At 43.4% G+C, this 17637-nt stretch overlaps 1 protein-coding gene across 2 annotated transcripts in view; it reads left to right on the top strand.

Moving 5' to 3' along the window:
• LOC126237440 (cell division cycle protein 23 homolog) overlaps positions 1-17637 on the top strand; it is a 116382-nt gene that overhangs the window by 58470 nt on the left and 40275 nt on the right. For both annotated transcript variants that reach the window (XM_049947556.1, XM_049947557.1), the window contains 2 exons: positions 14844-15023; positions 15497-15661. In XM_049947556.1, coding sequence (XP_049803513.1) covers positions 14844-15023; positions 15497-15661 — 345 coding nt within the window. The remainder of the gene's footprint in view (positions 1-14843; positions 15024-15496; positions 15662-17637) is intronic.

Raw genomic sequence — 17637 nt, 5'->3', positions numbered from 1 at the left:
CACCATGCGGGTGATGGTGGCGTCCATCCCCCTCCAGTGGACATGCTGGTGGGCAACGTGCAGGTGCTCCAAAGCCCACTGACGGAGGGAGGGCAGCAGCACAACCCGCCACCTTCCTCCCTCAGAAACAAGTGGAGGAGACTCAGGTGATATCCTTCTCCTCTCAGAATTGTGAGTGCTACAATACTGCCTTTACCATGTGGGAACTTGGCCAAACTCTCACCTCATCCTGATCTGCTGCCCCAGGGATGGACAATGTTTCATTCAGATGTTGCAGCACCTTACTTTTTCGGGCAAGCACTTTCTTCTTCATACATACAATCACATTTGAGCAGATGACACATTTACACTAGCATGAAGTTACTATCATACCCATACTTAAGCCTTGTAAGGACAAACACCTTCCTTCTAGCTACCAACCCATTTCTCTCACCAGCTGTGTTTGCAAGGTGATGGAGTGAATGATCTATCGCCAGCTGGTATGGTGGCTCGATTCTCGCAGTCTACTAATCACTTCACAATGTGGATTTCGTGTGCCCCATTCTGCAGTTGACCATTTCGTCACTGTGTCAACCCATATTATGATCAGTATTCTGCAGAAACTGAGGGCCATTGTTGGTCACAAACATCTCCGTAAGGTGTGGGAAAGAACTTGCATGGGACTGTGACTATGTTTTTTGATTTGAAGAAAGCTTGTGACACCTGCTGTAGGACTGGTATCCTCTGTACTCTATACACGTGGGGCTTCCAAGGCCGCCTGCCCCATTTCCTTCAGGAATTTTTTAAAAACCGAGTTTTCAGGGACCCTGTGGATTTGGCCTTGACGGACCCCTTTATCCAGAACAGGGTGTCTCAAGGTCCGTCATGGGTGTTATCCTCTTTTCTGTAGGCATTGACCCTAATATGGACTGTCTCACAGCAGGCATCTTTTTCTCCCTTTTTGTCAACGATTTTGTGATCTGTTGTATTTCTCCACGGACTTTTCTCCCTGAGTAACATCTTCAGTGATATCCCAATAGTCTCGACTTGTGGGGCATTGACAACGGCCTTTGGTTTTCCTCTGACAGAACCATTTCTATGAATTTCTGGTGGGTCAGTGGATGTCTTTCACCGTCTTTACATCTTGGGCCTGTTGCTGTTCTGTTCAGTGAAACTATGAAATTCCTGGGGCTCGTGCCTGATTAAAAACTTCCTTGGTCCTCCCACATGTCTTAACTGGCTGCATGCTGTACCCGGTCCCTCATTGTCACGTGTGTCCTAAGCGGCATTTCCTGGGGAGCAGATTATACCACCCTCCTCTGTTTGTGTCAATCATTTGTCCATTCAAAACTAGACTATGGGTTTTTCATACACGCATCTGCACATCCATCCATCTTACACCATCTTGATACAATCCACATTGTGCAGTACATATTGGCCGCTGTTGCCTTTTACACTAGGCTGGTTGAGAATCTGTACAGCGAAGCTGCCGAACTACTTCTGTCATATCGGCATGATGTCCTCCTTAGTGGATATGCGTGCCGTTTGTATGCCGTGCCTGGCCACTTGTTGTATGCCTCCTTTTTTGATGATTCTTGTGACCTCCAGTATGAGGTACGCCATTCTTCTGTTACCTCCCAGAATTTGCTTTTGGCTACTTCTCTGGCAGCTTAACTTAATACTAACTGCCATGTTCCAGATGGGCGTGGACGCTTCATCGCCTTGGCTTCGTGTGGCGACCCATGTTGATCTTGGACTTCATTCACCTCCCAGGGGCACTACTCCAGATTTGATCTATCACTGCAAGTTTTTTGACCTTCACACACAACTTAGCGATAGCACTTTCGTGTACACTAATGGCTGTAAGATTGACCATGATGTCGAGTGTGCCTCCGTCATTGGCATCGACCAAATTCAACATGTTTATGTTTTATTTTCACGGCAGAGCTCTTCACCCTCTACCAGGACACTCAGTACATCCGGCGACAAAGGCTTTTTTATTGTGTTGTATGCTCCGATTGTGTCAGTGCCCTTCAGAGCCTCTGTGTGCTGTACACAGACCATCCTTTAGTGTGACAGGTCCAAGAAAGCTTCCACTTCCTTGCTGCTGAGGGAGCCAATATGATGTTCATGTGGGCTCCTGATCAAGTCAGTCTGATGAGAAATGAGGCTGCTGATGCTACTACCAAGGCTGCAGTCCTCCTAACTCGGCCTGCTATCTCTTCCATTCCTTTGGGTGAGCTCTCTGTTGCTGTCTGTTGGCAGACGGTGTCACGTTAGTGTCACCACTGCTCTTCTCTTCACGGGAACAAAGTTGAGGGAATTAAACCTCTCCCAGAGGTGTGGCTGACCTCTCGGCACTCTTGCTGTGACATGATCATTTTACCTAGGTTGCGTATTGTGCCCTGTCTTTTTGGCTATAGCCGTTTAAGTGGTGATCCTCAACTACTTTGTGCTCATTGTCATCAACCTTTGGTGGTTTGCCATTTCCCGACCAAATGTCTTTTCTTTAACCACTTGTGTTCCAGTGTATGTTTGCCATTTGAGTTATCAGCCGTTTCAGTGAATGATGCACAGGATGTCTACCGCATTTTACTTTTTATCCATCGTAGTGATGTGGGAAAGGACATTTAATCTCCAGTGTGTCCACAATGTATTTTGTGGATCTAAGGTTATGACATGGGCACTTATGACCTCAGTTGTTTTTGCGGCTGAGAGAGAGAGAGAGAGAGAGAGAGAGAGAGAGAGGAGAGAGAGAGCACAAACATGTGCCACCCAATATGCCTTTGGAGGCTGTGGCTGTCCATGTGAGCACTTCTCTGGATTTTACTCTCTGGTCTGTAATGTGTATCTCCCTCTTAATGGTGAAGTGTTTCAGAATGCATTGTCTGCACTGATTTCTCAACTCCCTGACCCTTCCTCATGTTGGGTGACTTCAGTGCTCACAACCCTACGTGGGGTGGGACTAGGACCATTGGCTGCGGTGACACTATTGAAACTTCGCTCACAGAGCTTGATCGTTGTCTCTTGAATACAAGTTTCCCCACCCACCTCAGTGTGGCATCCAAACCAGATATGGAACTTGATTTTTCTGTTGCAGCCCTGGTCTTCTCCCCTCCAACTATTGGAGAGTCAGTGACAACCTGTGTGACAGTGGTCATTTGTCAATCATCCTGTCCCTTCCTTAGCATCACTTGCCTGGGTCTCCACCCAGATGGCCTCTCAACAATGTTACCTTGGATTCTTTTGCCTCTGCCATCACATCATCAGGTGACGGTATCAGTATTGCTGTCCAGAGCATAACCTCGTCCGTTCTGTTGGTAGCTACAGTTCCTCAGGATCCCCATTGGAAGATAGTACCTTGGAGGGCTTCAGAAATCGCCATATACCCCCAGGGGCTTACCCTCTTTGAAGGGTTTGTGCTTGGCTACCACAGGGACCCAGCCTTTGCAGCATCTTTCCCCTTCCGTGCTGCATGTCTATCCTCTTGATTTCTTTTCCCTCACCTTGGAAAACATGTCTGGGATGTTTTTAGAAATGTGTTCTGTGTATTCAGTAGCCAATACCAGAACAGTCTCTCCACTGTTTTTTGTTCCTTTTTTCCTTTCTTCTTACCCGTTCTTCTATCCTTCCTCCGGTTTGGCGTTTGAGGTTCCTTGTTTTCCTCTTCCTTCCTGTGTGTCAGCCCACACAGCTGATGTGTAATAGGCGACTGGGTAATGCATAATGCCCAGTCCTGTGTTGACAGGTAGGGTTCACACCTACCACCTGGCACAGGCCAGGCCCAGGGAGGGGTGATTGTATGAGCTGCAATCTTCCCAAATTACTACCGCCTCTGTCAGGTGTTTGGGAGGTGTGGACAATCACCTAAGGCAGATGGGCCCCCTTCCGATGAAGAATCCCCAGTTGGAAGGAGCGTGCCATTGCGGATGCTGGCAATCATGGGGGATTTTCTCACAGTGAGCCAATCGTCAACTTCACAGTCAACGTCTACCAAACTTAAACGGAATGAGGCCAATGCTCCTCCACAGCTGTCCAGTTCATGTCGAGACCCATCAAATGCTGAATTCTTCCTGTGGTGTTATTTCACTAGGCTGCTTGATGGTCTGACGGAGGCAGAAATCCAAATATACCTCTCTGATCAGGGTGTCTTGCACTCCACTGGGTGATGAATAAGGCAGATGCATCCTTAGTGCCCACATGCACTCTTTTTTCCCACTTTTGATAGAGTGGGGCTTCCATCAAAGATCAAAGAAATTGACAGTCCGACCGTACGTTCAGAATCCGACTCTGGCCAGTTATTGGCTAATCAGAAAATCAGAAACCCTGCATTCTACTGTCTGGCACTTACATTACTGTTCTTGCCACATCTTGCTCCATGAAGGACATGGCCTTGCAGACATGTGACCTCAAATTCAGCACTGTGGTTGTGAAATTGCCCAATATCATGGTGACATCCCTGTCTTCTCCTCCAGCTGTGCAACAAGTCCTCAAACTATTGCCTCACAGATTGAATACACCTGCTACACAACTGCCAGAATCGAAAGGACAGAAGAAATACTCCTGCGAAGACTTCCTATGTCCCTCCAGCCAACAAATATCTGAGGCTTCCTCTGCCAACCAGAAAGGCTCCAAGAAATCAAAAAAAGGCAAACAGCCTTCTCCTTTGGCGACTCAGAGATCCTCTTCGACGGTGTCATCATGCAATAGCCTTGCTTGGCTGATCTCCTTGACACTGGTGCACACCACCAACAGTTTTTTTGCCTTGGACTCCACAGAGTGACAGAGGTAGAATGCCGACACCTCTGTAGATCTCATGGAGCAGGATCATCCAGCCTCTGCGCCCTGTAGGAGTGAGTCTTTGAAGGCTGGCACTCAGCAGCTGCCGAGGTGACACTCCTTCATTTTTTCCCTCCACTCCTTTCCTTATTATGACTCTCCTCCGGTGGAGCGTTAAATGGCCTTCAATCCCACAAAGAGGGCTGCTCTTAAAATTGCAGCATCCACTTGTTCTCTGCCTCCAGAAAACAAAATTGCGTCCTCATGACCGCTTTGAGCTCTCACATTTCTTCCCGGTCTGCTTTGACATTTGCCCCAAGGACAGCATCCCATCTCAGGAGTGAGTCATGATGCTGCTCATCCAGGATGACTTTCATAGTCAACCATCTCCCTGACTACCTGGTTTCAAGCTGTTGCAGACCACATTTTTCTCCTCAATTCACCTTTGCCCTTTGTACTGTTTACACCCCTCCATCCTTGTGTCACCAGGGCAGACTTCCTCCAGCATATTGGGGAACTCCCTCACCCCTTTCTGCTGCTCTGTGACTTTAATGCTCACCATCCCCTTTGGGGTTCATCCAGAACGTGTCAGAGAGGTCCCCTCTTGCCTGGCCTTCTCAATCACCTTAACGTCATTTGTCTTAACATGGGAACACCCACATTCCTTTCAGACTGAACGCACACCGGTTCCCATTTGGTCGTCTCCTTCTGCACTGCCCAGCTTGCCCATCATCTTGAGTGGTCAGTTCTCTCTAACACATACTCGAGCGACCATTTCCTGTGTGCTATCCGATGGCTGACTCCTGACCCATCAAAGTGCACATCCAACGGTAGACAGAGGTGTGCTGCTACGCAATTTGCACGCGTAAACATGCTCGCCATATTTTTAACCATCATCCTATGATGGCCAACAGTATTAGTTACTAACAGTTGCTTGAATGGTGTTATGTTCTTCGGGATAGCATAAAAGCTAGCTGGATTTCATTTACTAGTTCTTTTCACAGTTCCACACCATTTTCCGTCATGTTGGCCAACCTATGACGGCTGTCTGGGACCAAGGTCCATTCCTCAATTTCCATCCTGACTGTAGAATATGAGGTCTTAGGGACCCTACTGCTATCTTCAACACCTTGGGCCACCATTTTGCGGAGATGTAGAGCTCCTGCCTCCATCGGAAATGAGTGGAGGCGGATCGGGCGATAACCTTCTCATCTCAGAATCATTAGTGTTACAATGCTGCCTTTACTATGAGGGAGCTAAATCATGCTCCCACTTCATCTCGATCCTCTGCCCCAGGGCCGGACGATGTTCACATTCAGATGTTGCAGAATCTTTCCCCTGGGGGCAAGCACTTTCTCCATCATACATACAATCACATCTGGACAGGAGGGATGTTTCCCAGATGCTGGCATGAAGCCACTGTCATATCTGTACCTAAGCCCAGCAAGGATAAACACTAGAAAGTTAACACCCCATTTCTCTCCCCAGCTGTTTTTGCAAGGTGGTGGAATGTATGATTCCTGCCCGGCTGTTATGATGGCTCAAGTCTCGCAATTTACTAACCACTGCACAGTGTGGATTTTGAGTACCCCATTCTGCAGTTGACCATGTCATCACTTTGTCAACCCACGTCATGAACAGTTTTCTGCAGAAATCCCAAACTGTGGCCAGGTTTTTCAACTTGGAGAAAGCCTACGACACCTGCTGGAGGATTGGTATCCTCCATACTCTCTACACGTCAGGTTTCCATGGCCACATGCCCTGTTTCCTTCAGGAGTTCTTAAAAGACAAGAGTTTTCAAGGTAAGTGTGGGGATCTGCCTCGTAGGACACCAGTATCCAGGAAAATGGTGTGCCTCAGGGTTCCGTCCTGAGTGTCGTCCTCTTTGCTATTGCCATTAACTCTATTATGGCCGGCTCCCTTTTTGTTGACTATTTTTCCACCTGTTGCAGTTCTCCACACACTTGTCTCCTTGAGCGGCGTCTTGAACGACATCTCAGTTGTCTTCACTCATGGAACATCAACAATGGCTTCCACTTTTCTAATGACAAAACTGTTTGTATGAATTTCTGGTGGCACATTTGGTTTCTTTCACTGTTCTTCTTCCATTTATTGAAACTACAATATTTCTGGGACTCACACTCAATAGAAAACTTTCTTACTCCTCCCACACATCTGACCTGGAAGCCCATTGTAGGCGTTCCGTCAATGTCCTATGTGCTATCAGCGATACTTCGTGGGGAGCGAATTGGGTCACCCTCCTCCATTTGTATCAGTCCCTTGCCCATTCAAAATTAGAAAATAGGTGTTTCATTTATGCAACTGCATGTCTGTCCCTCGCTCTAATACTATCTCAATACTGTCCACAATGGTGGGATCCATTTGGCCATAGATGCCTTTTACACTTAACCGAACTACTGCTGTCATATTGCTGTGACTTTCTCCTCGGCAGATAGGCATGCTGTTTGTCTGCTATGCCTGGCCACCCATCCTGTGCCTCCTTCTTTGATGGATCTTTTGATCACCAGTATGGGGCGCATCCCTCTTATCTGTTACCACCTGGAGTTTGCTTTCCGCTATTGCTCTGGCAGCTCAACCTCACACTATTTGCCGCTTTCCTGGTGGGTGCAAACCCTTCACCACCTTGGCTTCGTGTGGCAGCCTGTGTTCATGTTGGCCTTCATTCACTTCCTAGAGAAGCCACTCCAGCCTCGCTCTATTGCTATACATTTCACGACCTTCGCACGGAACTTGGTTACAGTACCTTTGTCTACACTGATGACTCTGGGACTGACTGTGGTGTCAGGTGAGCCTTCATCAATGGCACCGACATTTTTCAGTATTGTTTGCAGATTTTGGGCAAAGATTCTACCCCCTGTGGACACCACTCCTCCACAGGTGTACCAGATGTCTCCCTGGTGTTGTCTACACTTACCCATATGCTGTTGTCAATTGTTTTGCTCTGTATTATGGTCAAGCCTCTGCATCTGAGAATTTTCAGCCTGCGTTTTGTGTCATGAAACAGTGGGTGGAGCGAATTCCCTTACCTTTCACTACTCATCACCTGGAGACATATAATGCTTCGTTCATTGAGTGAGAATTCCTCAGTGCCCTTGCCTTTTGCCTCGCATGGCTTCAGGGCCACGCCATACCATAACGAAATGCTCAAACACCCATTGTTGGATTCTCATTGTCACACAATTGCCAGTTTCTACTGTAACTGGAGTGAAGATGAGCTCCTAATACGGTCGCAAGAAAGTGTGATCATACTGGTACTGAAACCAGGCAAACACTCCCTTGAGGTGGATAGATATTACCCAATTTGTCTAACTAATGTTCTCTACTAGTTGCTTGAACATATGGTGAGCCAGCAGCATGTTGGTACGTTGAGTTTCAGGTTATCTTTGCTCTATCTTAGGGCTGTCTTCGCCAAGGTTGTTCTAGTGCTGACAATTTGGTCTGCCTAGAGATTGCTATCCAGTCAGCTTTTGCCTGGTGTCAACACCTAAGCACTTCTTCTTTAACTTGCAAAAGGCTTATGACACCACTTGGCATCACCATAGCCCCTTTTTCCTATATGAAGCCTGCTATAGAGTTTTCTTCGGAGTTCTGGTTACTTGGTTCTTTGCAGATTCACATTGGTGCTTACCACAGATCCTCACATATGCAAGAGAATGGTGTCTCGCAGGTCTCTGCATTGAGTGTACTCCTTTTTATACTATCTCTCAATAGTACAACTACATCTATGGGGATATTAGTGACACCCTTCCTATACGATGATGATCTTTCATTTACTATGGCTCATCAACTGTGGGTATTGCTGAACACCATACGAAAGCTGTAGTTGCGGGCTCATCCATGGTTTCTGGTTTTCAGCCACCAAGACAGACATTGTGCACTTCTTTTGTCATCTTACCATCCCTCCACAACCAGAACTCTTCCTCAAAGACCAATTTCTCAGTGTGATGAAGTCTGATCGCTTTCTAGGCCTCGTCTTAGATACCTGGTTGGCATGGCTTTCCTGCCTTTGCAAACTCGATGGTCATCTTAATACTCTTTGCTGCCTCAGTAACACCAGCTGCGGCACAGGTGGCTCTACACTTTTACAGCTTTACAAAGCTCTGATTCTGTCCTGTTGTGATTATGGGACTCTTAGAATATGATGTGTCTTTGCTTTCATCATTGTGGATGCCTGCCCTAGTACACCATTGTGGTGTCAGACTCACAACAGGTGCCTTCCAACCAGTCCTGTGAACAACCTTCTCGTGGAGGCTGGGTTCCATCCCCTACAGATCAGGCACCAACAACTGCTTCTGAACTATGTGATACATATTTGCTGCTCTCCTGAGTGTCTGAACTACCATGCCCTTTTTCCTGACAGGGAGATCCATCTCCCACAACAGCGACAGAGTCCCGCAGTCACGATTGCAGTTCACACGCAGTCTCTCTGCTTCAAACTCCCAACCTCCCCCATTGTCGCCTCTTGTCAGGAAGAATCACATATGCCCCTGTGGTGTGTATCCCATCCTGGATCTGTCTGCACCTATCCTTTGGATCGAAAGGCTCTGTTAATCCCATGAGTTTTCACCACCTTTTTCTGGCTGTCCACGATGTGATTTCCAGGTTCAAAAGTGGTATGTATACACTGATGGTTATACAGTCGACTGACAAACCGAATTTCCCTGCACACGTGCACAGTGCAGCGAACTATGCGCTGTACGAAGTGGGTGCAGTGTATTCAGTGCTGAGTTAGTGGCCATCACTCGAGCCTCCAGTCATGTTTGTTCTTGCACCATGTTATTAATTGGTAGCAATTCTCTAAGTAGGCTTCAGGCTATTGCCCAGACTTTACACTTGTTAGATGCGACTACCCAGGATCTCCATTCTGACCTCCATCAAGCTGGATGGTCGGTCATCTTTGTCTGGACCCCAGGTCACATGGGGATCCCAGGGAAGAAACATACAACCTCATTAGCCTAGTTGCCTACCAGGATGCCAGCTTTGGGGATGGAGTTATTGGAACCGGAGCTTCAGTTGACTCTACATCATCAATATTTGGATCCTTGGAACACTAATTTGTGTGCTCTGGTTTCTCCAAAGAAACTGTGAGCGGTAAATGGGGCCATGATCATGTGGCAGTCGTCCCTCGTGCTTCTTGCAGGTAATCTACTGTTCTGTCAGCTTTGCGCTGGCCATATTTGGCTGACACATGCCACATCTTATGATATGAGGATCCACCTCACTGCCAGTGTTGTACCAATGTGATGGTGTCCATTCATACTGGGCTGCCTCAATTGGGCCTCCTTATGGCAAAATCTTAAACTTGCTGACATGCTGTCTCTGGTGCTAGCGGTTGACACCAGAGTGGCCGATTTGGTTTTATGTTTTGCCTGTGAAAGTGTTTTTTATTCCTCATCATCAGTTTGTGAGGTAGTACACATTGGCCTTGTCGGCTGCTTGAGGGACTGCGATAGGTGCCTCATCAATTGCTCCAACCCAGGGGGCCCATGGGTGCCCGTGCTCAGTGGTCCAGCCTGGCTCCTGCCCTTTCCATGTTTTTAATTCTTCCTATTCTTTTACGTCTGTCATTGGTTTCCTGTATTTTCATTGTTCTCTTTCCTGAAGTTTTATTTAGTTGTTTGCATTGTTAATTTTCTTTGGTAAGGAAACACCATTTGCGTGCATAGCATGTCCTGGGTGCCTCCAGCTGCTTTCTGGGCAGAGTAACTCACCTGCCTTCACTCTCTTGCCCTCTCTCACTTCTACTTGCTTCTATCTCATGGTCTTATTCATTTTTGGTTACAGTCAGATTTCTCAGGATTTGTCTCCTGTGTTCTTCCTTTCTGAGGACTTTAATGGCTTGATGTATACAGAATAGGGACTGATGACCCCATAGTGTGATCTCCTTAACATTGTTAATCCAATCCAATCACAGTTTTTGGGATGACAGACAGAATTAACATGTCTGTTTTTGCTTTTTGTGTAAATATGGCACTGGCTTTTGTTGTGATGATACTATTCATCATTTGGAAACAGTAAAACCAATTATCGCACATGGGACTTCCTTTGTAAATGTTTTATAGTTCTACTCATGGCACACACAAAACGTGCAGACACAAATGTCAGTTACATCTAATGCCAAAAATGAATACTAAGAAAAAAATTCATAGTAGCTTTTAATACTAGAACAACGGAGAATGTGATGTTCCTAGAACAGTGACAGGAGGTTGTTTGACCCTGTGTAAAAATTTGCACTGATTTTACTACTTATTTTCTGTGCACAATTTTTTTCTGTTTATGTATACATTTTATTCATTATTCAGTACTGTTACTTTTGAAATTATTGTAAATCGTCATTTCTCTAAACTAAATTTTCTTCTTATTATACTCTGTTCAAAATATCTTTAGGATTGATGCTTTGGCACATTAGCATGTGGAACTTTGGAACTGAGGTGCCACCTCCTGCACAAAACACTTATGCCATCTCATTTTTGTTTTATTCATTGCAACAAATTACTAAGGTGGTATGGGAAGGTTTAAAATATGCATTTCCTTGGGAAATTTCTGAATTTTCAAGGTGTGAGAAACTTAATTGTTACTGAATTTAGATCAATGCATTATTGGAATGAAACTTTGAGAATACGTTATATTTTAATTTGCTAGTACCCAGAATATAATGAAAAGAGTCAGAGTCAATTGGGGCAAAATTATAATCTGCTTGGATGTGGTCTCTTTGTTCACAAAAGTCCCTGTTGAAGACACATTAAAGTCATAAGCAGACAGTTTCATTCCTGAACTACCAAACCGTTCTACCATACCTTGATAAGCACCTATTTTGTGCATCGTGAGAAATTTTATAAAATGACTCGCAGAATACCCATGGGTTCTCCATTGTTTTTGTCAGTGGTTCTTCATGTAGCATTTCAAAGAACGTTTGTTAAATTCATTTCTCTTTGTTTATCTAGCTTCATTTGTTATGCTAACACCACTATGATCCGGCCACATGGGATGTGACCTGTTCACCTGTTCATTAATCATGTGAATAGTATGCACACTATTATCAAATTAACTGCTGAGATGGAGAGAGAAGATAAATTACTATTTTTAGGTGTTATGCTCGAACAAAGATGAACTCAGCCACTCTCTGTTTGCTAAAAGACAACCCATGCTGACCTATACCTCAGTGTGCAAGGGTATAATCATACTGCCCAAAAGAATACAATATTAAAAAGACTGATCCATACAGCCAAAACTGTTTCTGCCAAGTATCACCTAGATTCCAAGATAAGATATCTGAAAAAGTTGTTCTGGAAGAACAGTTATTAGTGAAAGATAGATAAAGAAACAAAAAAACAGATGTTTAATCATCACAAGATTATCAATGTAGAGCACTTCTTCCTTTCTTCAGCTCTACAGCAAATGAAATAGGCAGTCGGTAGGAATGATTTCAGAGTGGTGTACATAGTACGGATGTCATATGTACTGATGTCATATTAAATTTGTAAAATCTGCTGCTGCCAAACACTGCCTCATGAACAAACAGAAATCTTATGCCATGCATTTACCTATTCTTTTTTTGTCATAAAAGAAGCCATTGAGTGCAAGCTATGCAATAACTATTTCAACTGAGACATCAGCTGCACCCTTAGTGGTATCCAGTCTAAGGAAACCAGCTTTGCAACCAATGTTCCTCAATCATAGACATCAATATAATCTCTGATAGGATATCAGTGCTCTGTGGCATGATTTCTCCATTACATAATGTGGCAAATTAAATTAAGTACTACATGGCTGCAGATAACTCCTGATGACAACAGAGAAAGTTGTTGAAAGCTTGATCTGATATGACAAACAATGAAAAATTTATCTAAGGACTCACAGCCTTCTTATTAATGATCAGTACTTAGGAAAAAATAATTTTCCTACTCGGTTACTTAAATTGGGCAATCCAAACATTCTGCTGAATTTGCTTTTTTTGTGGTAACAGTGAAAAAACTGCTGCCATTACACACATCAGTCACGTATGCATGAAGTGAAGTGTCATTGGATAATAATGTGATCATTTCCTCTGCTGAATTTTCAAAAATGACTTTATTCGACCATGCTTTTTCCATAATGAGCTGTGTATGGTTGATGGCTTTCTTCTGGTCTTTGGTTGTGGAGTGCTCTGGCTGCAGAAAGATGCTTTTTGTTATTTCTGGCAACATAACCTGCAATCTTCCGTGTTTTTTCATTCAACTGTAGCATCACTTTCTCTCCGTAAACAATTGACAGCTGCAAAACATCCATAGTGTAATCTACTTTATACAGAACTCTTAAACAGGTATGTGCTATTGCGTAGAAAAGGATCTGCTACCTTAAGAGTGACAAATAATTTGCTGGGTGTCAGATGTTCCTTTCTGTGATGATGATCCTAAACATGGCAGTTTACTGCATCCTGAGCAAATGTACCTACCTGTCGTAGTAATTCATTTATACATATAACATTTTCCCCCCTGATGTTCTATCTTTCTTTCTTTCTTTCTTTCTTTGACATTGTCTGCCAGTCTTCACAGAAATGCTTTCATTAACATTAAAACCTGCATCAGCTATTTTGTTCAACTTGCTAAGTGAGCCACCATTAAGTTTCTGTTTCTCAAAGTAGGCGCACAATGCAGTAACCACTTTAAGGATTAACCTCATATGAAAAGTCTGCTACAGTTGAGTCACTCTAAAAAGATCCCTGCCAGTTGCAGTGGGCTGGGCATAGCAGCTCCATGTGCCTACAATATAGCCAGCTGTCAGGAATCAACTTACTCAGACTTGACTGTAGCCGGGAGAGTGACATAGAACATTTCCACTGAATTTCCATTCACTGTGCTACACATAACATCCACCCCCACCCCTCCCCTCCCCGGCACCACCACCACCACCACCACAATCAGAAGATGTCATCTGTAGGCGGGGATGAATAGCTGGGTTTGTAATGAAAATCAACCCTACTACAGTGTAATAGCCTGAAATTTTTTAATAATTGTGATGTTTCTGGTCATGAAAACATGCATTTCATGATGTAGCCATACTGATTGGTTTTAGTAGAAGCAAATGTTAATGTGTTGCACCTGAGCAGGGGTGAGGATGACTTCTTTAATTCTGAATATATTAAAATCTAGATAAGATATGACCTTACATTAAGAGAAAAATGGCAGGAGAGCATGATAATAAGGAAGTATGCTCTTTTGTCTTCATTGATCTTGAATTCTGGGTGTCTTTTTTACTTAATTTGTGTAAAGCTTGATTTCACCTAAACATATCCCCCTTTCTTGATAAACTGGAGAACTTCACAGTCCAAGAAATTTGTTTTCACCCTTTCTCGTTTGTTGCTGCCCCCCCCCTCCTCCCCCCACATTATGTCTGTCCCCAGCAGCCAACATTCTCTATTCCCAACTTGTCCTCTCCTGAACTCTTTGATCATTCTTGGTCAGTTCAGCAATCTCTCCCCCCCCCCCCCCATCCCCCCCCACACTCTCACACACACACACACACACACACACACACACACATACACACACAATTTGGGCAAGTTTAAATTTAGGGATAGAGAATGGCAAGAAATGTTTAAGATGTGCACTGTATAGTGCAACTTGTGGAGTATATGCATTTAGATGAAATGAACATATTGTGCAATTCTGCCATCCAGTACTCAGAAAATATGTGCAGTAATTAGTGCCAAATGTGATGGATTATCACAGGATATCGTTGTTTTGCGGAAGTCCATGCCACATTGTTCTGTGACCCAAATGGAGGTGTAAGATTACTTTCAGAGAATAATAGACTTTAAATAAATCCTACAGCAAATATTGTTGATCACTCTCTAGACTCTTCGGCACTGTATATTACCAATGCCTTCTTCAAAAGTCACTCCATTTGGAAGTGTCATCGTAAGTAAAAGTCGTGTCTCTTGTTTTTGTTTAAAAGTGTATTGATGTAGCACACTAATGAATAAGTGTTGCTTCATAATGTGTCTGATTAAGAATAGAATTATTCTAGTAATGTATTGTAATTCAGCAATACTTATCAGTAAGAGTCACTGTTAATTTTTACAGATGTGGATATGGCAATCAACACTTTTCGTCGTGTGCAGAAGGCAGATCCACACCGCTTAGACAATTTGGACACATATTCAAATTTACTGTATGTTAAGGAATTGAAAGTAGAATTGGCTCACTTGGCACACCACGCTTGTGAAATTGATAAATACAGAGTGGAAACCTGCTGTGTCATAGGTAACACATACTTCATTTTTTAAGTGATTCATTGAACTGTAAGTTTGCACAATCTCTTTCATTTTGCCTGTCTGCAAGTCAGCACCTCTTCAGTATGGTGAACAGCAGTCTGTCCTTTCCATATTGTTTTTGTAAAGTGTTATAAATATTTATAAAATATTTTTTGCTTTTTTACGAAATGAGGGCATATAAGTGGAATGTATGAAGCAGATTGTGATTATCCTTAGGGTTTAAGATGTTTAAAAATATTTTACCATTAGTTTTTGGTTTTTCTCTACATTTAAAAAATTACAGAAGTTTTCTGTGTCTAATTTTATTGCCTTGGTTGTAAATATTTTGAACTTACAGAGATACTTTATATTTTATACTGTACTTTATGGCAGTAGCAAATATAAGATACTATTTATACTGGGGAGGCTATCGGAATAAGCACAAGAGAGTAGGCATTGTCACAGTACTCTTTTCTTTTTCAGGAAATTATTACAGTTTGAGGTCCGAACACCAAAAAGCAGTATTGTACTTCCAGAGGGCCTTAAAACTTAATCCACAGTACCTGGCAGCATGGACCTTAATGGGTCACGAGTTCATGGAAATGAAAAATACTAATGCTGCAATACAGTGCTACAGACAAGCTATAGGTACGTAAATATGTGGCTTGAGCACTAAATCAGATATCTCTTCTTATTCACTCCAGCTTGACTTTTGAGAATTTAAATGTTTAATTATTGTGCTATTCCAGTGAGATATTTAGTATGTAACACTTACTTCAAAATTATCTTAAAAACTGCAGGAATAAGTCAAACTGTATGCTTTACTTGAAGTAATTTGTGACTGGCATTTCAGTCGGGTAAAAAGTGGACCTGCTCTTATTCAGCTATAGCTTTTCTTCACTCTCCCAAATACTCCTTACGATGCCTGCTTTGCGGTAATACATGCAAGAAGGTATGAAGGAGTGAATGAGAGGGATTTGAGGAGGGAGGCTGTTACCCATGTGTGGGATTTTGGAAAAAGAGAATGCAATGAAGGCAGAACAACACAGTAACTTTGTGCTTTATAATTTATTCCACTTGTTAGGGGAACAAGTTCAATCAGTGAAAAAATGAAACTTTCTGGCAAATTAAAACTGTGTGCCAGACCAAGACTCAAAACCCAGAACCTTTGACTTACATGAGAAAGTGCTCTACTGATTGGGCTACCCAAGCATGACTCACAACCTGTCCTCACAGCATTACTTCTGCCAGCACCTCATCTCTTACCTTCCAAACACCACAGAATTTTTCCTGCGGAACTTTTGCTACTACTGATTCTGGAGGAAAGGATATTGCAGAGACACAGCTTAGCCACTGCCTGGGGGATTGTTTCCACTCTCTGTAGTGGAGTGTCTACTGATTTGAAGCTTCCTGGCAGAATAAAGGTTCATTCTGGAAAAGGTCCACACGGCTGTGGCTAAGCTGTGTCTCCGCAATATCCTTTCTTCCCGGAGTGCGGAAGAGTGTATCGTCCTGCAAGTTACGCAGAACTTCCATGAAGTTTGGAAGGTAGGAGATGAGTTACTGGCGGAAGTAAAGCTGTAGGGACAGGTTGTGACTCGTGCTTCGGTAGCTCAGTTGATAGAGTGCTTACCCACAAATGGGAAAGGTCCTGAGTTAGTCCCAGTCTAGCACATGGTTTTAATACGCCAGAAAATTTCAAATTGGCACACATTCTGCTGCAGAGAGATTGATTCATTCTGGAGGCAGTGGAAAAAATGTTTGCTTGATGAGCAAATAAGAAATAAAAGAACCATTTTCCATCTGATTGCTCACACCCTTGATATCCCATAGAATGTAACCCTGTGCTTCAGAATATGCTTTATAGACCAATGAAAAGTGATACATGCTTGATGTGTTCTCATGGTCATATCTACGAAGATATTTTGGCAGTTTTATGAAAAGGGTAGATTGCTACTTGCCATACAGAGTAGATGTTGAGTCACAGGCAGGCACAGTGAAAAGACTGCTAACATGTAAGCTTTTTCCAAATCAGACCACACACACACACACACACACACACACACACACACACACACAGTGTCTCTAGCTTCTGAGATAGCTCTCTATGGTGAGTAGCTAATTATCCTTTACATTATATTTTCATTATTCCATCCTGGATTTTCCAAGGTGTTTTGGTTAAAATGTATGGTAAGTTATACGTACCAGTTAAATGAAAACCTAGATATATAACCATGTCCAGTTGATAACTTTGTTTTTTCATTAGATATTCTATGATTGAACATGCTGTTTGCTTTTCATTCCGTATTGGTATCAACTAAAAGCTGTGGAAAAGCCAAGTCTCTGCTTGATCTGTTTACCTAAAGGTTCATTTCTCTATATCAAGGGCGTGCCTTTGCAAAATTTGGAATAAATTGAGAGAAGGTAGGGGCCAAGTTGAAGTTTTCAGTTGGTCCATGAGATTAGTGGCTCAGTTGATAAGGCATCGCTTGTAAAAAGTGGATATACAGATTAATTTCTGGAACAAAGTTGTGGAAAAACTCTTGCTCTACTGCATGAATCAGGAGACCTGAGTGAATGAGGAGTTTCTTCAATACATGGTAAATTTGTTCCCCCCACCCAGT

The sequence above is a fragment of the Schistocerca nitens genome, chromosome 2 (assembly GCF_023898315.1).
Source record: "Schistocerca nitens isolate TAMUIC-IGC-003100 chromosome 2, iqSchNite1.1, whole genome shotgun sequence".
Classification (NCBI taxonomy): Eukaryota; Metazoa; Arthropoda; class Insecta; order Orthoptera; family Acrididae; genus Schistocerca; species Schistocerca nitens.
The sequence above is the reverse complement of the archived record's forward strand: the minus strand, read 5'-3'. Positions and strand labels throughout refer to the sequence as shown.